The sequence below is a fragment of the Rattus norvegicus genome, chromosome 2, assembly GCF_036323735.1.
Source record: "Rattus norvegicus strain BN/NHsdMcwi chromosome 2, GRCr8, whole genome shotgun sequence".
NCBI lineage: Eukaryota > Metazoa > Chordata > Mammalia > Rodentia > Muridae > Rattus > Rattus norvegicus.
Genome location: NC_086020.1, coordinates 196,057,538 through 196,082,022, shown reverse-complemented (window position 1 = coordinate 196,082,022; position 24,485 = coordinate 196,057,538). Strand labels below are relative to the sequence as shown.

The following is a 24,485-nucleotide window of genomic DNA, read 5'->3' as shown; positions in this document are numbered from 1 at the left end:
AGTTCACAGAATTTCAGAGCCAAGGGGGCACTTAAAATCTCAGTGGCTGGAAAAGGATTGCCAGGGCTAGGGAGAGAGTCTAATCCTTGCCAGCCTAGACTAACTGTGGAAGGTTGGTTAAGAGAATCTGTTTCAAAGTCAACAAGGAGGGCAGTGCCCACCTTGGTGGGAGAAGGGATATCTGAGTTTGTCTTCTAGCCTCCGCCTGCATGTGCTCTTTCTCACACAGAAACATGCACACACACACAAACCCAGAAAATGATAGTGACCTTTCGCCTTATATTCCGTAACAGAATTTTAACTCAAAGATCACTTTTACTAAATGTCCTGGACTCCTCATCTGGGTTCACAAAGTAACTAGGAGCCCAGCAAAAGCCTGCACATCCATCCCTGCCTTCATTTTCCATCTGTATCCTTTGGGCAATCTATTTACCTGCATAAGGGCATGTGAGCTACTCAAGGAGTATGTGGTGGTTTGGATTAGAAATACCCCCCACTCCCCACCCCTGCTGGTCCTCAGTTGTGGCACTGTTTTGGGTATTGTTTGAACATTGAGCAGATGCAGCTTTGCTGAAGGAGGTGCAACACTGAGCGAGGTTAAAGCTTTGGTGCTGCTTTCAGTTCTCTCTGCTTCCAGCTCAGGCCGCCATGCCTGCCCCTTGACACCATGCCCACTCCCTACCATCATGGCCCTCTTATCCCTCTGGAACAAGAAGCCCAAATAAATTCGTTCTTCTACAAGTTGTCTTGGTCATGATATTTTTTAACAGCAACAGAAAAATAACAAATACAGAGTATTTGTTAAAATACTTGTGATACCTAACTTATTTCATTCCTCCACCTCGGCTGAAGCCACAAATGTGTGTGTGTCTTGGTGTCAGCTTTCTCAGATGTCCTGTTCCAGACATTCAAAGCACACCTAAAGATCTCCAGCTGGAGCCAGCTGGTGGCATTGCCTGCCTTCAATCCCAGCACTTGGGAGGCAGAGGCGGGCCATTTGAGACCAGCCTGGTCTACATAGCAAGTTCCAGGACAGCCAGGACTACACAGAGGAAATCCTATCTTAAAAAACAAAACAAAACAAAACAACAACAACAACAACAACAAAACCAAGTAAATGTCCAGTTGTCCTTAGCCTGCAGTTGCCTTGGATTTCAAGGACATCAGAACTTTGCATAACAGTCCACCCCTCCCTCTAAGAGAGGACATCTACGGTGGTGAGGCTGTCCCCTTGGAACAGGAGTGGTTGCATTCCAGAAGCAAGCAGAAGGAATGCCAAGAGCAGTCAACTGTGCCTGCAAACCCCATGCAATCCCAGCAGAGAGCTACACGTCAGTTGGGCGCCATCTTTTATTTGCTCAAATGCACCCACACAGGTGAATTTAGCCCTCTTTAAATTCAATTCACTCCCTGTGTTCCCAACATCCTAGGGATCCTTCAACGCAGGTTCTGTACATCCAGCCCCACTAGAGTCTTCTTTGGTGAGAGGAGACTCCCTCAACGTTCACTCCATTACTTCTTGTGTCTGGGAAGGAAGGGCGAAGTCTGTGGTAACCAGGAATGCATTGCCTTCATGTCAGACCTCCACAGAATTGAATGAGAGAAGCTCAAGAAAATAAATGAAGCGGGAGGGAGGAGTGGAGGGAAGACTGGAGGGAGGAGTGGAGGGAGGAGCGGAGGGAGGAGGGAAGGGAGCTCTGTGGCAACCAGCCCGATGATCCCACTGCAGTGGAAGTAAGCAAGAATGGCTGTTAAGTCCTTATAGTGTTTACCGATGCGAACTGTGAAGGTAAATGAGCTGGCTCTTTATCTGTCATGGTAACTACTCAGTAGTCTGTTCAAGGTTTGAGTCCAAAGAATCCGAGGTCTGACAGAGCCTGCAAGCTCTGAGGATCACAAAGTAGGTTTCTTTGAACTTTTTTATTTTGCAGGCGTAGACAATAGGGTTCATCATGGAGTTCGCATGGGACAACAGGATGCCCAGGCACATTGCAATCTCTGGTATCTTCACATTAAAGTAGGAAACAAAATTGATGATGGACAAAGGCAGCCAGCACAAGGCAAACAAGAAGAGAACCAGAAACAGGGACTTAGCGGTCTTGAACTCCCGACCGTAAAATGCACGCGTCTCTCTGAAGCCAGTCAGATTTTGACTGAGTTTGTTTCGGATGATGTAGAAGATGTCCAGATAGATGATGCACATGACAACCAGGGGGATGAGGATCCAGGTGATGAAGCTGAAGAAGACCATGTAATCCAAGCCGACCACGGAACGGAAGTGGCATGAGAGGGTGGAGCTGTTTTGAGAGAGCTCTAAGGTCACTTTTCTATTCCAGCCAAACATGGGGGTCAGTCCCACCAGAAAGGACACTAGCCAGCAGAGGCCCAGGAATAGCCATATTCTTCTTTGAGTGGTAACCGTTCTATATCTGTTTGAATGGGGGGAGGAAAACGGTAAGTTCACAACAAGAAATGACAACCTGGGAGAAAACGAGAAAGACAGAGTAAGCTCTCCCAATTTCCCTGATCTGCTGAGGTAAAACACTCATGGTGTAATGTCACTCTGACTAAATCCCACTAGATATAAAAACAAAACGAGACTAGAATGATCAGAGGAAAATCCAGAAACTCCTCTGGAGCACTTTTAAAACACAAAAACTGAGAATTATCATCAGTGTCCGAGAATCAGGCTGCCTACCTGCCTCCACTCAACCATGGCTCCAAGAAGTGGTTTTTTTGTTTTGTTTTGTTTTGTTTTTTTAGATTTATGTATTTTATGCATATGAATGTTTTGTTTACAGGTATGTCTGTATACCGTGTGTGTGCCTGGTGCCCAGGGAGGTCAGAAGAAAACACTGGCTCTCCTGGAACTAGAGTGATGGGCAGGATGGGGGCTGGGTGCTAGGACTGGAACCTGAGTCCTCTGCAAGAATAATAAACACTTTTATCTGCTGAGCCACCTCTCCAGCCTTTCCCTCTCCTGTGGTGTAAGCGTTACCCTAAGTCCTGGGAGCCCCAAGCTGATGAGAATCTCCTCTAAGCCTGCTGGAGTGCTGTGCTCTGGGTTGTTGGGAGGGGGGGGAGGGGGCTGGCTATTGTACCGGAGCTCACAAGCTGCACTGCACCCCTACACTTCTCTCTACCCGTACCTGCCCCATCTCCACCTGGGCATCTATTCTGGTGTTTCAGTTTAACCAGAGTTTTGTTAAGTTTATGTTGAAGTGTTTCAGAGCCCTTAATAGTTCATCCTGGGGAATCATCATTTCTGCTTAAACAATCCTTCCTAAATAGCCCAAAACAGACTACAAAAGGATGAACCTAAGACTTATCTCAACTGACCCTCAGAGCTCGCTAGAGCTGTTTCCTGACAGCTGTTTTATTGATGGCAGTGGCAGAGCTATCGTTTACCAAACACGGGCTCTAGACAGGGTTTTTCTGAGGACTTTACATTTATTGGCTTTATTTACTTAACCTTATAATGGTGAAATTATTATCTTCACTTTATAGATCTTAAAGCATGTAAAACAGCATTAGGTTGTGTACAGAGGGCTGGGAGTGTAGTGCTACAATTGAATGGAGGTGAGCCTGGTTCAGATGCTCAGAGCCACCTAGTGAGGTGGAGACTGAAGCCCAGAAATAGTGGAGAGGAACCCAGACTTGTGTTCATCCATAGCTCCTTTGCAGTTAATATGCTACCAGAAGAAAGCAGGGAATGTGATTTGTCATTGGACCTCTTTGCAGGGTCACAGAAGGTGATACTACCATGTTGTAAACGAGAACATCTTTATCTCAGGAAGGTTTTACTTTTCATTAAAAGAAAAATATACATGCTAGGAGTCCTTTTTCCACATTAGGACAGTCTCAGACAGAAGCGACATTACAATCTAACCTACGTCTGTGAAGCCACTCGTCCATCTGCTGATCTCCTCTTATGCCTGTCTTCTACTTCTAAAACAAGATACCCTATTGAATAGGTCGCTGTCCCTTTGAAAACTTGAGATCAGATTTTTTTATATATAAACTAAAAGATATATCACGTTTTTATCATCTTTTCCTACCACAGCCAGAAAGCAGACGCCCATGTTCAATGGAGAAGGGCTTGGAGCACCCCCTGTTTCCTATTCCCGTGTCTCAGCTCCTCATGTCCAAGGTCTTCACACACCATGTAGTGCAAAGGTACTCACTGCCCTTTTGAAATGTCAAGGGCCAGTTTTTGGCTCGTGTCCATGGAAAGGGTCTGGGAACCAAACTTAGTAGCTCTAGTCTCCAGCATTCTAACTACTGTCCCACCACTTCTCCCACACGGTTACCTGACTGTCAGCTTGACTCGCAGGTATCGGTCTACAGCAATGGCCAGCAAGGACATGATGGAAGCGTGGGTGAAGACCAGAAGCACACAGGACATGAAAAGGCAGGCATAGAAGTGCATCTGGACCTCCAGGCTGACGGCAATGGCCAAGGGTATGACCAGCACCCCAACAGCAATGTCAGCCAGTGCTAGGGAGACGATGAAATAGAAGGTGGTGGTCCTCAGAGTGCGGTTCAGCTTGACCACCCAGATGACCAGCATGTTGCCCACTACAGCACAGAGACCAATGGCAGCCTCCATGGTGATGTAGGTGATTTGCAACCACAAGGCACTCGTCGTGGTATTGTTGGCTTTCATGCTGTCTCAGAGAAGCTTCAGCTGGAAACTTCTGTTGCTTCTTCAGCAGGATGTGTATGGGCCAGTGGACCTAGCTCTTGACAGACATCTGCCCAGAAGTTAGAAGGTAGCAACAGTCCGGAGAATTCATGACTTGCTTATTCCTTCTGGTGTGATGCTCTTTTAGAGACTTTTCTCAGAAAAGGTCCTTGACAGGATCGTAGACCTCAGCCACTTAGCCCTGCCCTCCTGATAACCTGGAGGACACAGTTCTATGCAGCCAAATCCAAGAGTGCTGCTGTTCTTACTTCCCTGGGCAGACAGAGACAGGGCTTCTGCTGTCCCTGGGCCCCAGAGAGCTTTCAAGCTCCATCAAGATAAGCACCCCTCTTTACAGTGTTTCAAGAAGTGAGATAGTCCAAGAGGAAGTACAGGGCCAGGAACCCTTAGAAGAAGAAGAAAAAAAAAAACCAGATGGACAGAGCATAGGAGGCTGCCCTGAGTCACATGGAGGCTGCTCAAAGAGGAGATTAGAGCCAGGGTCCGTTAGTGAAAGCAAACAGTCTCAGCTACATGGACGGCTAAGGCAGGGGGGTTACAGGTTCTGTCTTGGTTACAGAGTTGAGGCCATCTTAAGTAACTTAACAGTATCTTTAAAACACACACACACACACACACACACACACACACACACACACAAAACAAAACCTCAAGTCAGGGAAGTCAGGGTGTGGGAAGCCAAAGATATATCTCAGTGGTAGAATGATTGATTGGCTGGCATGCATACATCAGACTCTGAGTACTGCATCCACTACAGATATCCACTACAGATAATACACCACACGCACACACACACAGAGGCATGCACACATGCACGCAGGCATGCAAGTGTCCATGCATGTCGGGGATCATTCAGGAATCAGATAAGCTGTGGGTAGGACTGAATAGAAGAGATGGAAACACTATGTAATATTTCCACCCTCTGCCTGCTTAGCACAAAGATTTTGTGATAGAGAAAGAAAATTGTGGTGCATGCCTTTAGTCCCAGGACTGGGGAGACAGAGGCAGGCAGATCTTTGTGAGTTTAAGGGCGCCCAGATCTACTTAAAAATTTCAAGTCAATCAAGGACAAACTCAAAACAATTTTTACACACATATATGTTTGTATATATGTGTTGATGTGTATGGTGTCCATGTGTATGCACATTTGTGTACAGGTGCCAATAGGGATCAGAAAAGGACATCAAGTCCCCCTCTGCAAGAACAGCAGGTACACTTAACCACTGAGCAATCTCTCCAGCCCTGGTGTTTAAGTCAGTGTTTTGTTTTGTTTTGTTTATTTGTTGTTTTATGTTCCATCAGCCTCCTCTTACTTCTGCTGTGATTGCCTTCTCTCTCTCTTCCTCAGAGGGGAAGTTACAGAGAACAATTTCTACCAAGAGGCAAGAGTCTTCCTTACCAAAAAACAATCAGAATCTTGCTGGGTTTCTATAAAAAAATCTCCATCATTTTCCACAGAGTGGCAGGACAGGAGCTCAAGCTTTCTTCTCTATTTAAAGCTTGTTGGTCAGGCAATGGGCAGCTTCTGCATTAACAACAACAGAAACATGATGACAGTCCATGCTTTGTTACATGGAAAAGATAGGCGGACAGACTGAAGAGATGGCTCAGCTATTCAGAACAGTATATGTTCTTCCAGAGGAACATAGCCACCACCCCTTCTCACCCAGCAACATTACTCCCAGAGTTCTCTGCAATGCCTTGGGAGTTTCTTTTCTTCCAAGGAGAAAAAGTCGTTTTGTATCTTCTGAATAAAGCATCAGTGCTCAAGGGCAAGTTTGAAGGGTGGGAGAGAGGTTTCCACAGTCCCTCACTAGCTTGCCTCATGACTGTGCCAAGGATCTATTCAATGAGGATTGAAATCCAAAAGATCCAGGAAGGCAGAGAGGCCAGGATAGACAGCCACCTTACAATCCTGTTTCCTCATTCTTACCCACGGACCCATTCTCTCACATCTTCTGTTACAAGGTCCTGGCTTCTGATAATAACTTTCATTATAATTCCCAGGTTAGTGGGGTTTGAGCCTGTACAGGCTCCTGCCATCTGCTTCTTTCTCAGAAGCCATATGCCCACAGCTCCCAGCAATTCATGGCTCGGTAATTCCCTTTCACTTCCTCTCCTGTGCACACTCACTTGGTCTAGCTGGAGGAGCTTGGCCCACTTAGAAAAATAAAAGTCTCCCTTTGAGACAGTTTTCTAACAAGATCTTGAAGAAAACTTCCTACACCACCTGTGATGATTTGTATATGCTTGGCCCAGGGAGTGGCACTTTTAGAAGGTGTGGCCCTGTTGGAATAGGTGTGGCCTTGTTAGAGTAGTGTGTCACTGTGGGTGTGGGATTTAAGACCCTCATCCTAACTCACTGGAAGTCAGTATTCTGCTAGCAGCCTTCAGATGAAGATGTAGAACTCTCAGCTCCTCCTACACCATGCCTGCCTGGATGATACTGGACTGAACCTCTGAACATGTAAGTCAGCCCCAATTAAATGTTGCCCTTTATGAGACTTTCCTTGGTCATGGTGTCTGTTCACAGCAGTAAAACCCTAAGACAAAAGTTGATACCAGGGACTGGGGTATTGCTGTGATAGGCCTGACCATACTTTGTAAGAATGTGGATTTGGGGACTTTGATTTGGAAAGCACTGGAATGATTTAAATGGGACTTACTGGGCTATCCTAGTAAGAAAATGAAAGATTTTGTTACTGAGAGTGACTTGAATTGTGAGGACCTGGCCCAAGAGGTTTCAGTGGAGAACTTCAATATGTGTCCTATAGACTCTTTTGTGGTATTTTGGTGAAGAGTGTGGCTATTTTCTTGCCCTTATCTGAAGAGTCTGCCTGAGGCTAAGGTGAAGAGACTCAGATTTATTGCATTGACAAAGGAAGTCTCATTGACAAAGGAACACCCATCATAGACTTTGTTCTCTGGTTAAGTCTCATGAAGAGCATTTTAAACAAGCATAGCAAGCTGAGAAAGGAAAAATGTAAAATATATGGTTTGAGAATTAAAGGGGCACCAGGAAGTGAAATGGAGCTGAACCCTGTCATCAAGGATATTAAATTGAATTCCTTGAGGCAAGATCCCATCCAGCTAAATTTAGGCCCAGACATGGTAGTACAAACCTTTAATCCCAAGAGACAAAGCCAAACAGATCTCTGAGTGCAAAGCCAGTCTAGAACAAATCAGGTTCTAGCAAAAAAAAAAAAAAAGTGTAAATCCAGGCAGTGTGGTATAGGCATTTAACCCCCGAATTACAGAAGACAGAGCTATGCACATCTCTGAGTTCAAGGTCAATCTACAGAGAAGTTCTAGAGCAGCCAAGCTTAGGCAGAGAGAGAGAGTTGGAAAACAAAGCTGGTAATAGAATAAAGGGTGGGGGGCATGGTCCAACCCCAGCAAGCAGCAGGACACACAGCTTCAGACATATGGCTCTGACTTTAGAGTGAAATATAGAAGGGACCTCTGGGACAATTGATGCTGGTTAGCTAGAGCTAAGAAATTAATGGTGATTAAGAAGAGACTAGCATCACTGAGGTGCATATTCGGAAATGTTTTCTGAGAGCACAAAGAGGCTGTGTTCCAGAGATAGCCAAGGTTGTAGCTTGTGCTGCAGCTGGACTTAATATGGTGTAAGAGTCACTCAGGTGGTACTGGTTTTTAAGGCATGGAGGGGTCATGAAGAGCAGATGAGGCTTGGCACTGTGAGAGGCCATGGAAGGCCATTGGTGAAGGTGCAGCCTTAGTTGCAGTTGATGGCCCAGGACTGAAGAGGTCATGCAAAGGAGTTGAGACTTGGCAAGAGAGCCTGTGAGAGGCTACTGGTGAAGCCTAGTGGCAGTGGAAGACCCCAGAGTATTGGAGATGCCGGTACCATGGGATGATCACCAAAAACAGCAGCGGCAGTGTGTCACGTGTGGATCCCAGACATCGAAACAAAAAGCTAAAACATTGAAGTTGCCTTGGAGACCCCAAGATGTTGGACATGCCACAGCCGTGGGCTATCTGCTGAGGAAAGCTGCTAACAGGGAGTGGAACCAGCCCAGGAGAAAGAAGTTTGTTGCAACCAAAGGAGTTGGAGATATGAAGGCCACTTTGACATCAGCCATGGAGATGCAGAGTTTGGAGTTTGCTGGTCTTGCCCTGGGGATTACAGTTAAGTGATTGGATGAATCTCAGAAGAGACCTTGAACTTTGGATTTTTAACATTGTGGAGACTGCTATAGACTATGGGGACCTTTGAAGTTGGACTAAATGTATTTTGCATTATTCTATGTTTAGGTATGACCACCATAGACTCATATGTTTGGACAAGCCTATGGGGGGCCAGGGAGGAGAATGTGATGGTTTGTATATACTCGGCCCAGGGAGTGGCACTGTTAGAAGGTGTGCCCCTGTTGGAGTGGGTGTGTCACTGTGGGTGTGGGCTTTAAGACCCTCATCCTAACTCCCTGGAATCCAGTATTTTGCTAGCAGCCTCCAGACGAAGATGTAGAACTCTCAGCTCCTCCTGTACCATGCCTGCCTGGATGCTGCCATGTTCCTGCCTTGATGATACTGGACTGAACCTGTAAGCCAGGCCCAATTAAAACCCTAACTAAGACATCACCTCTCCCTCCTGTGGGTCCACCAAGAGACCCTAACAGCCTCCTACCCAGACCCTATAAACCTGCAGTTCCCTGAGAGCAAACCAGAACTTTTCACCTTTACTCCACGATGCCTGGCAGACAGCGGTACACTATTGCTCGATGGATGACTAGATATGCTTCTTATAACAAGCCAGGTGACAGAAACCTGGCACTGGGTACACAGTGACAGAAACCCCTCAACTAGGACCTATTAGGTACTCTTCAGGACACCAGAGTGTCCTGGAGTTTTATAATAACATCTTATTATCTGTGGTCTTGTCTAGTGTCTTCTGAGTGGAATGACAGTGCTTGCTAATGGTAAGCAGAGTCCCTCGAGGTTGAATCAATTGGCCGAGATAGCAGGTTAGGAAGCGATAAGCTGACACTCAAACCGTAAGGCTGGCTTTGGAGCCCTCAGAAACGACCAACCACAATATGAAGCCCTCACAGGTACAAGCAGCCCCTCTGCTTGATGTCGCTATCTGACCACTAGTAGGAAGAAAATAATACTATAAGATGTGATGATTAGGCCGCCAAGACTGTGAGACTAAAGCATACATATGAAATAGATTCAGTGCCTGTTCTGAAATTGGAAGAGATAATAAGACCAGAGAAAGGGCCCCATAAGCAGGCCACTTGTGGCACACTGGATCTCACAGAAGACTCAGGGTGGGGAAGAGAAAAGGTCTACTTAAGAATGTTTTTAATTGTGAATTGAAGATAAGTGAACCATAGCTTGGGTTTCCCTGTCATTTTTTTTCCATTTGAAAGGAAGACCATTTTCAGTTCTACTGAGAGAGCTGATTTCCAAGGGAGACAAGGATGGGCTCTGAGGAGTTTGCAGTCTGACAAAGTGACCCCAGTCCAGGAAAAGACCTCCCAAGCTCAGGCCTGGAGCACCCCAGCATAGTTCAGCCACTGGCTGCATAACATCTTGAAAAAGCTGACCAGAGAGAGGACACACACTAGCTCCTTTGTAGCTTCTCAGAAAAGCCTAGAAAACCTCAACTGCCAGTCTTCGACAGCGAAGTGTATGAGCGGGAGACCCGGAATGCAGCTCCAGATCCCAGAACTGCACAAGCCGCAGCCAAGATAGGATGCTAGGCAGCTGGGCGGTGCAGCCTGCCGCTCAGAGCTGCCACGATGCTGTGGGCATACTTGCATAGAACCACGTCTACTCACTTCCTCTTGACAGCATTACCACTTCCCCCAAAGCCTTACGCTTTTACAGACCTTTCTATATGCCAGTCAACAACATGACCTTAGAAGGAACCAGTGCTCAGAGTCACCTTTGAGGGTGTCTTCTCCTTGCCACCTCTTCTACATGCTCCCTTCCCATTCTCTGTCAAACTACAGGTAAGATGCTAAGACTTCAGGCAGTTTCCCATGCTCACAGACCTGGGATCCCAGGGTTTCCTTAGGGCTAGTCTGAGGCCCTTTCGACTTACTGGGCCCAAGACTCTGAACATGCAGAGCTCTCTCAGTATCAGTAAAAATGAAAAGGATGGTAAGACCCAGAAACCCAAGGTCCCTGTAACTCGGGTTACAGGAAATCCTGCTCAGAAAGGGAACTGCTCGTGACTAGGTGCCCAAACCTTAGCTACCACGTCTCAACCACACCCAAGTGAGCCAGGCCTCCAAGCCCAAGAGAAAGTCTAGTGCAGCAGTTCTCAGCCTGTGAGTTGCTCACCACACACATAAGACTGCTGGAAAACCTACATTTTTACGTCACGATGTATAATAGTAGCAAAAATTAAAGTGATGAAGTAGCAATGAAAATATGTCACCACAACATTTGTATTGTATTAAAGGGGATTGTATTAAAGGGTCATGTTATTAGGAAGGTTGGAAACCACTGCTCTAGAGGATTCAGCTGTCCCCAGCATTCTTCCAGATTATAGGCTCTCAAAACATGAGTATGTCTTTGAACTAGCTATGTCAGCTTGTGTTTTGAGCAATTGAGGTCTGGCTAAGGTGCTGTGCTCAGACATGGACACCAGATGGCAGCACATTTCCACCGTCCTCTAAAACACAAACTGCCACCAGGGAAAGAAAATGCACTCGGACTTGCATGGGAGGCCAGGAGCTAGGAGGGTAGGTTAAGCTGTCTATGTTCAATCCAGTCTAGTCCCACAGAATATTCTGGTCCTCTTGACTCAAGAAGGCTGGCAAGCAGCATGAACCTCCTAACAAAAAAGTTGTGCTCTTTGCTCCACAAAGCAGGAACAATTACTCTTACCAAACAGAGGAGGAATCGGCTTAAGTCTGTTCTGGTAAAGAGCACGTTCTGCACTGGGAACCAGCCCAATCTGGTCTCCTGACTTAAGGACAGGGCTCTGCTACCATAAGATGTCTGCTGAAAGGAGGTCTCACTAGGTTGTGCATTGTTGGTCCTTCCCCTGTTACCCTCCAATCCCTAACCCATCCTCCTGTGGGGCACAGGACCCTCTGATTACTGTCCTGACCTTTTCAAGAGAGCATCCTTTCAAAGCCCATGACTTATGCAAACTTCTGTGAGCTTCTTCATATCCCAGCCCCCTCAATCCTGCCTCAGGCCTTCAATTACCCATCGTGGTATTTTTCACTCAAGTCTCTGAGGCTCATCCTCTGATTCCACACAGGTCAACTGTGGCTCCTGATGTCACTTTCAGTGACCTTTATGTAAACACCAACTAGACGGTGCTGGAACGAACCTGGGATAGAGCACCGCCAGTCGTAGATGATTATAGTGGGGTTGTGCCTTGGTCTGCTTCTTCTTAACCCACTCTACCCTTAAATGAGTTGGGTACATTCTCCGATATAGCAAGAAACCAGGAACCTCTACTACTTTGATGACATGTCTTCCCCACTTACTCCCTCTATCACGCGTGTGTGAACCCTGCCATGGGTCAGGCTCCGTCCTTGGTGTTTTATACCTGTCACTTACAATCACGTGCCAAACTTAGTCGAAAGTGCAGCTTACTCATTTCACAGACGAGGAAACCAAGGCCTTGTGAGAGGTGACTTTCCACCAGCAAGTGGTGGAACCAGGAACTGAACCCGCATTAGTTACTTCAGAACTACTGCATTAGTTCAGAATAGGCCAAATCAATTATACCAAACCTAAACTACCATTGGGCAGAAACTCTTCAGTATCCGAATGGGTGTGGGTGATCCATGGGTTGGGCCAGCTACTGAAACCAGGGTATTTTTTTTTTTGTCAGTTTTCTGGCTTCTGGCTTCTCCCATTAGGCTGCAGGGTAGTGGAGGGCAGCCAGCCGATCCTCCCTCAACCCTCTCCACCCCACACCCCTGCAGCTAGTCCATGGTCAGACAGCATAGGAAACAGCATCACTTACTGCAGTAGGGTTCTCCCCAACAACTTTGTTTCCCTTCGCTTTTCATTAAAGCTATTCTCATACAGACTCTCTCAGCATCTCCTCATGATTCAAGATGCTATATTGTTATTGCTTATACAGAAGTTTAAGAGGTCAATTTCCCTGAGGAGTCTACTTCTGGGAAGGATATTGCTTTTCTAAATACCTCTCCTGCTCTGTTCATCAGCTCAGTAGTATAAGTTGCTTCTGCAGGGGGCAGCCAAGAGACTCAGAGTGGGTCAGCCCAAGCCAGGCTTGTCTCGGCAACCATGGTTCACTTAAAAAAAGACTTTCTAGAAAAGCTACATGCACCATCTCAACTTCAGGCTCCTAATGTCCTTGTAAACTTATTTATTTTTTTTAAGTATGAGCGGCCAGAAGTCATCATCAGAACACTTGCAGCTGGAGTTACAAGGCATTCAGAACCACCTGGTGTGAGGGCTGGTGACTGAACTCGGGTCCTCTGAAAGAGCGGTGTCTTAAGGTTTCGATTGCGGGGGAAGAGACACCATGACCACGGCAACTCTTATAAGGAAAACATTTAATTGGGCTGGTTTACAGTTCAGTGGTTTTATCCATCATGGTGGGAAGCATGGCAGTATGCAGGCAGACATGGTGCTGGAATAGTAGCTGAAAGTTCTACATCTGGATCAGCAGGCAGCAGGAAGAGACCGTGAGTCACCGGGCCTGGCTTGAGCTTCTGAGACCTCAACTCCCCCCCCCCCCCATCCCCAATGACACATTTCCTCCAACAAAGCCACACCCACTCCAACAATGCCACACTTCCTAATAGTGCCACTCCCCTGTGAGCCTAAGGGGGCCATTTTTATTCAAACCATCCCAAGTGGCAATTGCTTTTAACCACTGAGTCAAACCTCCAGCCCTGGCTCTGGTATCTTAATTGTTATGCTCTGTTCTTTTTCTGTTCTTTTTTTTTTTTTTTTTTACGAGCACATGCTTTTGGGAAGAATGCAAGTCACAAATAAAGAGTACATAGAACGGGGTTGGGGATTTAGCTCAGTGGTAGAGCGCTTGCCTAGCAAGTGCAAGGCCCTGGGTTCGGTCCCCAGCTCCAGAAAAAAAAAAAAAAAAAAAAAAGAGTACATAGAACGGACATTGTTGTTGTTATTTCCTATGCACCATAGGAATCTGTGTAATTGTAAAAATAAAATATCCAGCCAGATACAGTACACATGCCTGTAATCCCAGAAGTTGGGAGGCTGGGACAGCTTGATCTCTGTGAATTCAAAGCCAGAGTGGACTGCCAAGGTTACAAAGTGAATCAAAACGTCACAAAGCTCTGTCATTTTAAGTGAGTGTCTTGGAGAGGACTCAATACAGAACTTGGGGTACTGATGCCCAGAAGTATCCGGGATGTTGCCATGGCCCTCACTGGCAGAACTCACTCGTTATTGTATGTACAGCCCTGTTCTCATTTTCCTGATTCTTCTGTAAGACCAGAACTGCTCTTGGCAGTTAGTGGCTTCACCTGGCCTGTTGCTAATCACTTTCCTTGTCACAAATCAATGTTCACCGTGAGATTTTAGGGCACACGTGTATTAGAAGCAGAACTGAACATGAGAGGAGGCTGGTGCCCAAAGTGGTTGGTTCAAGCTCAAAACTGGAATGTAATCAGGTTTCCTGGCATTGAGCTTCTTTCTCATTCTGGTGCCCACCTCACTGAACCCTCAGGTGGACACCCTAGGACCACCCACTCAAACAGTGACTCACGCATGTGTGCTTTGTGGCCAGTCTCCCTGTCCCGTCCATCCAGGCTTATGTACCCACCAGTCGCATCACCTCCTATTGGCAGCACCTTCAAGCCTGTGCCAGAATCCTCAGACTCAGTGCCTGCCGAGAGCCAGTCCCACTCCACTGCACAGTCCAGTCCGTGTGCACGCTTTGCTTTCTGCCTCCGGGTGTCAGGCCTGTCCCACTGTATTTATGCCCTGAGGCCCAGCCCGAGAAGAAATCAATATGGGCTGGCTGCCAGCGTGTGACTCAGAAGTTCAACGTGCCACGTCCTTCTCATTTTGTGAGCCCTGTTTCTAAGTGGATAACACTGGCCACATTGCCCAATCTTCCATGTCTTAAATTCCTCTTTGGGGAAGGAGGGAGATTATTCTCTGGGGCCTGAGTGAAGGGAAAAGGACCAAACGGCTGGAGCAGGGTCTGGCCCACTCTGGTAGTTACTAGAGTCCTGCACCCATGCTCAATGTGAACCTCATTGGCACCCAGCCAGCGTGAGGTGCTTGGCGGATGCCTAACCAACAGAAAGTATTTCCATACCTACGGACCCTCTGTGAACCGTGGGCTGTAGGCTTGCTGAGGACCGGAAGGCGGGAACTGTCTCGATTTGGCTTTCCTTGGTACCTATCTCTCATCTTTTGTTGAAGAAGCTTTTTGCTCCAAATCCTCTGTTGATTTTCCTAGCTTCAGAAACTGGACCCGAAGGCGATGGCAGGAAGGCGGTGACGCCTTCTCCTATCTTTTCTACTTGCCAGGAAGTGAGTAACTTGACAGCATGAAGAAGCTTGCGCCAGAGTTCAGCAAAATGACATCCCCCCCCCCCCCAACACACACACCCTTTGTGAGCCATGGAGAAGGCCAACCGTGGGGGAGGGGTGGGGGCTCTGACTGCAGGCAGTTCCTAGACAGGCAGGATGGAGGCCCCGCAGCTGCTGAGGCCTCTCGGTTGACGCAGGTGAAGCCTGGCTATCGCAAGAGCCAGCTCTATTCAGAACCACAGTCACAGTTTCTGTGTCTCACCTGTCACTCACTCTGGAGGGCCTGGCAGAGCGCTTGGCACTCTTCAGTGCTATAAAAAGGCCACCTTCTGGGCAGGGTGTGAAGGTTGATTATTATTATGGTCACCTCCTGCCAAAACAGCTACTTGACAAAAGTGAACCGCACAGCACACAACTTGAGATTTATTGCGCATTTATTGTGTTTGCTCTTGATCCCGAATACCAAACACCCTCTAACCTTTCATTAACGCTGGACTAGATCCTGATGGTGAAGGGGGCAAGGAACCAGAATGTTTTGTCCTCAGAGCCAGACTCTCTAGTCACTCCCGGGCCTTTAGGAGAATGCCTCTTTCTGACCTGGGCCCTCCAAGATGATTCAACTGACCCGTGCTGGGCCCTCCCAGAGGGAAGCCAGATAGATGCTGTTTCAGTGACCATGGTTGCAGCAGAGGCCAGCAGAAGTCTAGGTCACTGCAGATGGTCCCGTCACTGGTCCTTTCCACCCCCTACCCCATCTCTGTCTACCCATGACTGGGGCCTTTTGTGTCATCCTGAGGTTGGCACTCTCTCACTTCCTGACAAGAATGCTGGCTGTTGTTTCTGAGCAAATGGAACAAATGACTGACGAGAACCCCAAGCAATCTGCAAACTGGAAACATCTGCAGGGATGCAAGAGCAGCTGCTGGCTGGGTGGGGCTACAAGGAACTGCCGGAAGGCTGGCCTAAGGGGAGGTTGCTCCAGAAACCTACAGTCAAGCAGGGGACATGTCCTAGGAGAGGGAAAGTCAGTTTTCTTTAAGGGCACGGCCCCTGGAAGGTCAACCACACTACAGTGGGTGGATCCACACTCTAATATATGGACACTGAGGAGTAGACTCAATGGGTTATAAAAATACTTTTCTAAAGGGTATGAAATTAGGAGGGGTTGGGGGATGGGAGTACACTTGGGAGAAGTTAGGGGGAGGAGTAGGACATGAATATGATCAAATGCATTGTGTGTAAGGGTGTGTGTTTGTGAGTGTGTGTGTTTGTGAGCGTGTGTGTGAGTGTATGTGACTGTGAGTGTGTGACTATGTGTAAGTGTATGTGTGTGTATGTGTGTGTGACCCTCAAAGAATTAATAAACATTTTTAAAGGGCTACCTCACAATCCTCCTCGCCTTCCACTTACAGAAGATAAACTCTGCCATTCCCTAACCAAATCAAAGACGCCATGCTGTCGCTCTCCTAAATACCATTTAGATGTCAGATGTGGCAAAGCTGAAGTGGCTCTCATTTCACAGATGACAGGAAAGACCCAAAGAGGAAGCAGGTGCGGTGACTGCCCCACCCACGGCAAGTCAGTGAGGGTGCAGGTAGGAGGGACTCATGGTCATGCACACACAGCACCACGTCCCCTTCCTTAAAGGTTAAGTAGCTTGCCCAAGGCTTGGCTAGCAGCTGCCAGAGTCAGGTGACCCTAGGCATTCACATCTCTGACCACTGTGCCTGTCTGCCTGGAGCAGATCAATTAATCCAACTGCAACATTGAGAGTCGGATTTTCTTTAGTTCTACAGTAGCTGAAGTTGAGCGTCAGAAGCTTGAGCTCAACAGAAAGTTAGTGCAAAGCCAGCTCTTTGTCTGCAGGGGAGGAATCTCAAAAACCGAATATCTCTTGACACGGACTCTGAATTAGAAAGAATTTTCTAAGCGTCCCATGTGGGTTACTGTGGAAAGACACAGACTAGCTTATTCTGCCTGATTTCACAGGGGCTACTCAACCAAGACTCCTACCCACTAAGACCTGAGCTGTGTTCTCTTGGGCCTTGGCAAGATAGTGCTAATTTCTAAAGTATTCCCTCCCAGGCCTCAGCCTGCATGTATGATGAGCCAGAAAGAAATCTTTGAAATCAGAAGAGGGTGTGGCTCTGTGATGTGATAGGAGCTGGGGGACCATATCCATCTCCAGAGAAGACTAAGGAGGAGGCCCTTCCAGGACATGACCAGCCATTGAACAAGAAGCCACAGACCCGCATTATTGGGCACCAGCTGCACTTCAGGGTCTCTACTGTATACTGAAGTCTAGAGGAAGTAAAAGGGATCAGCAGGAACTCTGAGGAGGCCATCCCCCATCCCCAAGAGCCACAGTGATCTCCACTCACCTCCTTTGTTATGGAGAGTGAAGAGGCTGAGACAGGTTGCTGACTCGTGAGCCACACAGTCTGAGGGTGCTGGGGGTGCACCTGGCCAGACACACTCCCCAGGAACCCAGTCAGATGAGAGGACAGGACGGGTGCCCTCGGAGACTCAGAGGGCAGCCCAGCCTGGTTTCAGAAAGGGGAGTTCCTCAGAAGACAGACCAGTTGAAGACACGGTGGCATCCCTATATTTATCTGGACACTGTGGATAGAATCAGAGGATTCCAAAGTGGATGCTACGGGCTACGTCCACACACTGAGATTAAGATTTAGGCCTGAAGCTGGGACTCCTCTGCACTGTCGGCTCAGGAGCTGGGTCGGGGGTTTGTGTTCAGCCTGACAGAGTCAGCACCTTTGGGCTCCCCACTCAGCCTTTGCCATTTGCCCATACAAAGACAGCCCTCGCCTCCCACGGCCTGTCAGACTGTGCCAGAATTGGACTACCAAGGAAGCAGAGGACACAAGCCAAAAGGAAGTCACAAAGATCGGCTTAAAAATAACTCTCTCTTGTCAATCATGAGGAGGAGCTTGCAGAGAAGGCGAATTCTGAGGGAGGTACAGCCCAGGGTAAAAAACGGAAAGGCCCCACAGCAAATCAGCAGAGGTTAGGCTTCAAGCCCCACCCCCAACCCACTTCCGCCCAGCCAGCATCTGTTTCCTTTCCTATATTTAAACAACCAGGTTAGTGAACTTTTAGTACTTTTTTCTGGTCAGAGCAGAGCAGGACTTTTCACAGAACACATGGGCCATGTTGATAGTGAGTTCTTATAACCTGTTTTGTTTCTGCTCAGCTTCCGCTGTATATGTGGGGCCCGAGCATCCCAAGACAGCTTCTAGCTCTGTTATTTTTGTGCCTCAAGAAGAGCTGGGGGTGGAGTCGGGGGAGGGTGGTTAGAGAGATGGCTCAATGGGGTTGGGGATTTAGCTCAGTGGTAGAGCGCTTGCCTAGGAAGTGCAAGGCCCTGGGTTCGGTCCCCAGCTCCGGAAAAAAAAAAAAAAAAAAAAAAAAAAGAGAGATGGCTCAATGGTTAAGAGCTCTGACTGCTCTTCCAGAGGTCCTGAGTTCAATACCCAGCAACCACATGGTGGCTCACAATCATCTGTAATAGGATCTGATGCCCTCTTCTGGTGTGTTTGAAGACAGCTACAGTGTACTCATACATAAAATAAATCTTAGGAGGAGGAGCAGAGGTGGAGGGAAGGTGGGTAAGCAGGGAGATCCACCCAGATGCTGCGTGTGATACTTTTGATTATGATTTGAATTTGAACTATGCCTCGACCAGCTCAACTTTTAAACCCTGTTTTCCCAGCTTTTAATGATAATTTTCAGGCCATAGAGGAAGCCTGCTTAGCTTCAGGAAATGTGTCAGCATGGGAGACCCTTTAAAGGTTTAATACATGCCAGGTCCCACATAGACAGTACTTCATGTAAAGAGCATTGCTCCTGCCAAAACCTCCCTGCTACGATGGCCTGAAACCCTCCCGAAACCATGCGCCAGGACCACTGTTGGCTCCTTTAAAGTCTTATGGTTCAGTACTTTGTTGAAATGATGAGAAAGGTAACTAATGCATTTGTATAAGACCAGGCGAGCCAAAGGGGTCCTTCAGGACACCAGAGATGCTGACATCATCATCTGCACCAACTCTTCACAGTTAGGCCCTCAGGACTCCACACTATTTCCAGCATTCTCTCTGCCAGATAGAGCTGCATATGGGAAGGCTACCGTGGTTCTCCAGTTTACAGCCTAGGTTACTCAGGTTATGATGACCCTACCTCAACAAATATGCACACACACAGCACACACACACACACACACACACACACACACAAAGCACACACAGCATACACAGCATACACACATACATACACCACGTACACACACAATACACACAGCACACACATACACACACCACATACACACCACAAACACACACACTACCACACAGCACACACACACACAGCACACCTCACATACACACACACTACCACACACACACATACAGCACATACACATACACAGCACACGCAGCACACACACACAGCACACAAACACACACACACACCTACTTGCTAGGAATTGTCTCAGGTCTCAGGAATCCTCTAGAACAGTGGTTCTCAACCTTCCTAATGCTATGACCCTTTAATACAGTTCCTCATATTGTGATGACCCTCCCTCATCATAAAATTATTTGCTGCTATTTATAACTGTACTTTTGCTACTGTTGTGGATTATAATGCAAACATCTGATATTTACTATGTTCTTAAGAAAACCTTGTGGAAAGGTCATTGGACCCCAAAGGGGATGAGATCCACAGGTTAAGAATCCTGAAGACCTCCCCTTGTGGTGGAAAAGAATGCTGAATAACAACCTAAGAGCCCATATTCCTTCTTTGGCCAGCAGGTCTCATATTCACTAAGAGATTCTCTCTATGGATGACTCTGTGCTGACATTGCAGGGTGACTTGACTGGACCCAGAAGCTATCGTTGCAGTAAAGCAGAAACTGCAGCCTTCTGCTCTCAGCCTCACATACCCAGGCTGCCAGGAGACAGAGGCTAGGCTTTCACACTTCCTTTCCCTGAACATAGAAACCCTCCTAACTTGTTAATGTTCTGGAAATTTGCCCTGAGTTGAGCAGTGCTCAATTCCAGCCCACAAAATCCCAGGCCAGAGGGAGTCACACTGGGGATTCAAAAGCCCAGCTCTGCCCCTCTGCAGCCGTGTGATCTTCAGCAAGTGACTATTGTGAGCTCACTTCCACAACTGTCAACGAGACTCAAAGAAATACAAAGGGGTGTGAGAAGTCATGGAGACGATGGTTATCGACACCTGGCTCCTTTCCAGCAGGTCCTCTGGTGGTTTCTACCCCTGGTTAGATTCTCTGTTTATGTGGTGAGTGTCCCTTTCATACGCCGTATTAAATATTTTAGAGGTTCTTGTTAAAATCAGTGTTCTTCTGGGTGGACAAGAAATACGTTCAGCAGTAACAGCGCTCACTGTCAAACCTAACAAGTGGAGTTTGGTCCCTAGACCCCACACAGTGGTAGAAGAGAACTTACTCCTGCAAGTTGTCAATGACCAGTACATATGTGCTGTGGCATAAGCACGCCTACACACACACAACTACAAGTAAATAACAAATGCTTTTTCTTTTTTTAAAATTCCTTCTAGTATTCTCCCTAACCACTCCTCTGCAAGAATAGCAAGTGTCAGTCAAATGCTTGCTATGCTATGCAGACTGGCCCTTCATGTGCCTTAATGTATTTCCTATAAGACAGGTATTATGGAGTCCGGAGCAAGCGAGCAAGCTAGAGGCTGTTGGACGGCTGGAGCGGAGCAGTGCCTAAATCAAAGGAACTTGTTTCTTCGAGCTCTTCAGGAAGTGATTCTGACAGCGAAGTTGGAAAACAGTTAAAGAGGAAAAAGCAAGTTGTTCCAGAGAAACCTGTGAAGAAGCAAAAGCCTGGTGAGAGTTCTAGAGCACTGGCGTCCTCCAAGCAGAGTAGCAGCAGCAGAGATGATGACGTTCCCGACTGGAAAGGTGAGATATGTCAGTGTTCGGGACTTTAAAGGAAAAATTCTAATGGCATTAGAGAATATTGGATGGACTCAGAAGGTGAAATGAAACCAGGGAGAAAAGGTATTTCTTTAAACATGGAACAGTGGAGCCAGCTGAAGGAACAGATCTCTGACGTAGATGATGCAGTCAGAAAACCGTAAAGTCTGAGCCATATCAAGCCTGTACTGTCGTAGCTGTTTTACTCTGTCTTTTCACATTGGCTTTTGTTTTCTAAATGTCGTTTTCCATGCTGTTGTATATTTGGATTGCAGAACAATTTGTAAGACAAATGCTTTTTTTTTAATGTGCATTATTAAAATGTTCTAAGTGAAGCTAATTGTCAACCTTATTAAAGAGGATTGCTTTGTGCCCCTACCTAGTGTAAAATAAAGTCAGGTCATTACAATCTTAAAAAAAAAAAAAGACAGGTATTATGATGGCCACTTTACAGAAAAGAAGGCTGAGTTAAATGATATCATTTGATGTGTGTGTGTGTGTGTGTGTGTGTGTGTGTGTGTGTGTGTGTATCAGTAGTCTTCCTCTATTCAAAGGATAAAGAGACTTAGAAAGAAATTAGGAAATGACACCCTTCACAATTGCCACAAGTAATATAACATACCTTGGTGTGTGTGTGTGTGTGTGTGTGTGTGTCTGTATGTATGTATGTATGTATGTATGTATATATCAGGCTCCAGAGCCTCCACTTGAAACCTTTTGGCTAGGCCTGTGTTACAATTGGATGGGCTGCAGTTACCACTGTTTATAGAGAATTTTCTGAACTCTACCAAGAAGTGGATGATCCTTACTTTTTCAGAAGCTGGTTTGTGTGTGTATGTGTTTATTTGTTTCATTTTCTTTATGTTTTTTAGTCAAACCACATTAAACTGATCGTTTGCTGATGACAGCACTGTTGATGTGGCACCTACGAAATCTTGTGTCAAACTCTAAATGCTCTGCCCCTAAGCCAGGGATATTTTGGTTTTCACTCCACTGCCAGTTTGGTAACTTTTCGTTGTGAGGGTAGCCATCTATTGTGCATTTCCGTGTTACTAGACATTACCATCACCCATGCCTTCTACCCACTGAATACCAACAGCAGTCCCTACTCCCCAAATCATGACAATCCAAATGCCTCAGGCTCTTGCCAAATATTTCAGGGTGGGGATGCAAAATCCCTGCTGGTTGGAAAGTTCTTGCTGCTATGAACACAAAGTCTGAACTTTTATAGAGGTTAGGCTATTTTCCCAAGATCATAAAGACTGGCAGGCACAGCAGAACTGAATCTAAACGAAGGCCTAAATGTTTACTCTGGAACCATGTCCTTAGTTCCTAAATAAAGAAAGCACAACCTTGATACCACAATGTAGTTGCCAAAAGAACAGTAGTGTCAAGACACCATGACTCCCCTCTCCCAAGACTATTTAAATCCACAGGCTCTGGCCATTTCTTATCAGAATATGATCTAATTATAAGATATCAAGAGGGATAGCATGTATGTACTTTGAGTGAGGCCATTCTGCCAAGCCTAAGAGTTTAAGCTGCCATTTACAGTCTTGTGTCCCTTGTGCCAAAGATCTGGCACAGAATCCATCTGTGGCTGAGAATCCATCAATCCTACTGGGGTTTTTTTCTTTCTTTTTTTTATTGCATAGTTTAAGTATTTATATTTCAAATGTTATCCTCTTTCCAGGTTCCCCCATCCCCCCTCACCCTGCTTCTATGAGAATGCTCCCCCTCCCACACACCCAATCCAAACTCAACATCCTGACATTCCCCTACATTGGGGAAACAAGCCTTCCCATGAACAAGGGCTTCTCCTCCTAGAGCCAGACAATGCTGTCCTCTGCTACATAAGCAGCTGGAGCCATGGGTCCCCTCATATGTACTCTTTGGTTGGTGGTTTAGTCACTGGGAGCTCTGGGGAGGCTGGCTGGTTGGTGTTGTTCTTCCTATGGAGTTGCAAACCATTAAAATAAGAAACTAGACAAGGCTGCCCTACTATTCAATACAGTACTTGAAGTCCTAGCCAAAACAATTAGACAACAAAAAGAGGTCAAAGGAATACAAATTGGAAAGGAAAAAAGTCAAAATATCACTATTTGCAGAGGATATGATAGTATACTTAAGTGGCCCCCAAATTCCACCAGGGAACTGCTAAACCTTATAAACAACTTCAGCAAAGTGGCTGGGTAAAACTAACTCAAACAAATCAGTAGTCTTCCTCTACTCAAAGGATAAAGAGGCTGAGAAAGAAATTAGGAAATGACACCCTTCACAATAGCCAGAAGTAATATAACATACCTTGGTGTGACTTTAACCAAGCAAGTGAAAGATCTGTATGACAAGAACTTCAAGTCTCCAAAGAAAGAAATCGAAGAAGATCTCAGAAGATGGAAAGATCTCAAAAACTCATGGATTGGTAGGATTAAAATAGTAAAAATGGCCATCTTGCCAAAAGCAATCTACAGATTCAATGCAATCCCCGTCAAAATTCCAACTCAAAGTTTAATAGAGTGAGAAAGAGCAATTTTGCAAATTTATTTGGAATAACAAAAAACCCAGGATATAGAAAACTATTCTCAACAATAAAAGAACTTCTGGGGGAATCACCATCCCTGACCTCAAGCTGTATTACAGAGCAATAGTGATTTATAAAAAAACAAAACAAAAACAAAACAAACCCAAAACCACATGGTATTGGTACAGAGACAGGTAGGTAGATCAGTGGAACAGAATCGAAGACCCAGAAATGAATCCACACAAAAATGGTCACTTAATCTTTGACAAAGAAGCTAAAACCACCCAATGGAAACAAGATAGAATTTTTTAACAAATGGTGCTGATTTCAACTGTAGGTCAGCATGTAGTAGAATGAGAATCCATCGATTCTTATCTCCTTGTACAAAGCTCAAGTTCAAGTGGATCAAGGACCTCCACATAAAACTATATACACTCAAACTAATAGAAGAAAAAGTGGGGAAGATCCTTAAACACATGGGCACTGGGGAAAATTTCCTGAACAGTCTGGCAGTTCCTCAGAAAATTGGACATAGTGCTACCTGAGGACCCAGGTATATACCACTCCTAGGCGTATACCCAAAAGATGCCCCAGCATATAACAAGGACACATGCTCACCTATGTTCATAGCAGTCTTATTTATAATTGTCAAAAGCTGGAAAGAACCCAGATGCCCTTCAACAGAGGAATGGATACAGAAAATGTGGTACATTTACACAATGGAATACTACTCAGCTATCAAAAACAATGACTTCATGAAATTCATAGGCAAATGGAGGGAACTGGAAAATATCATC

At 46.2% G+C, this 24,485-nt stretch overlaps 2 protein-coding genes and 1 pseudogene across 8 annotated transcripts in view; 1 reads left to right on the top strand and 2 right to left on the bottom strand.

Annotated features, from left to right (window-relative positions):
• Tmigd3 (transmembrane and immunoglobulin domain containing 3) overlaps positions 1 to 24,485 on the bottom strand; it is a 76,145-nt gene that overhangs the window by 21,408 nt on the left and 30,252 nt on the right. The window contains exon 1 of one of the 6 annotated variants that reach the window (XM_063281091.1): positions 6,105 to 6,219. The exons of the other annotated variants lie outside the window; for them this stretch is intronic. The gene's annotated coding sequence lies outside the window, so the exon portion shown is untranslated. Of the gene's footprint in view, positions 1 to 6,104; positions 6,220 to 24,485 lie in introns of those variants that run through there. 6 annotated transcript variants of the gene reach the window in all.
• Adora3 (adenosine A3 receptor) lies at positions 1,337 to 4,981 on the bottom strand. 2 transcript variants are annotated; one of them, NM_001302750.1, is made up of 2 exons: positions 4,311 to 4,981; positions 1,337 to 2,480 (listed from the first exon to the last, which is right to left on the bottom strand). In NM_001302750.1, exons 1-2 carry the CDS (start codon positions 4,664 to 4,666, stop codon positions 1,823 to 1,825), a joined length of 1,014 nt encoding a protein of 337 aa, NP_001289679.1. In that variant the 5' UTR covers positions 4,667 to 4,981; the 3' UTR covers positions 1,337 to 1,822. The 2 variants fall into 2 exon arrangements, with proteins under 2 accessions (NP_001289679.1, NP_001289680.1); NM_001302751.1 differs by having other exon boundaries at positions 1,337 to 2,429.
• Positions 14,420 to 21,507, top strand: Sub1-ps4 (SUB1 regulator of transcription, pseudogene 4; annotated as a pseudogene).

Bases quoted from the DNA above. Each gene is read 5' to 3' on its own strand.
- Adora3 (NM_001302750.1), bottom strand. From the start codon at position 4,666: ATGAAAGCCAACAATACCACGACGAGTGCCTTGTGGTTGCAAATCACC. The intron at 2,481-4,310 runs GTAACCGTGTGG...GTTTTCTCCCAG, and splicing joins CGAGTCAAGCTGACAGTCAG to GTTGTCATTTCTTGTTGTGA.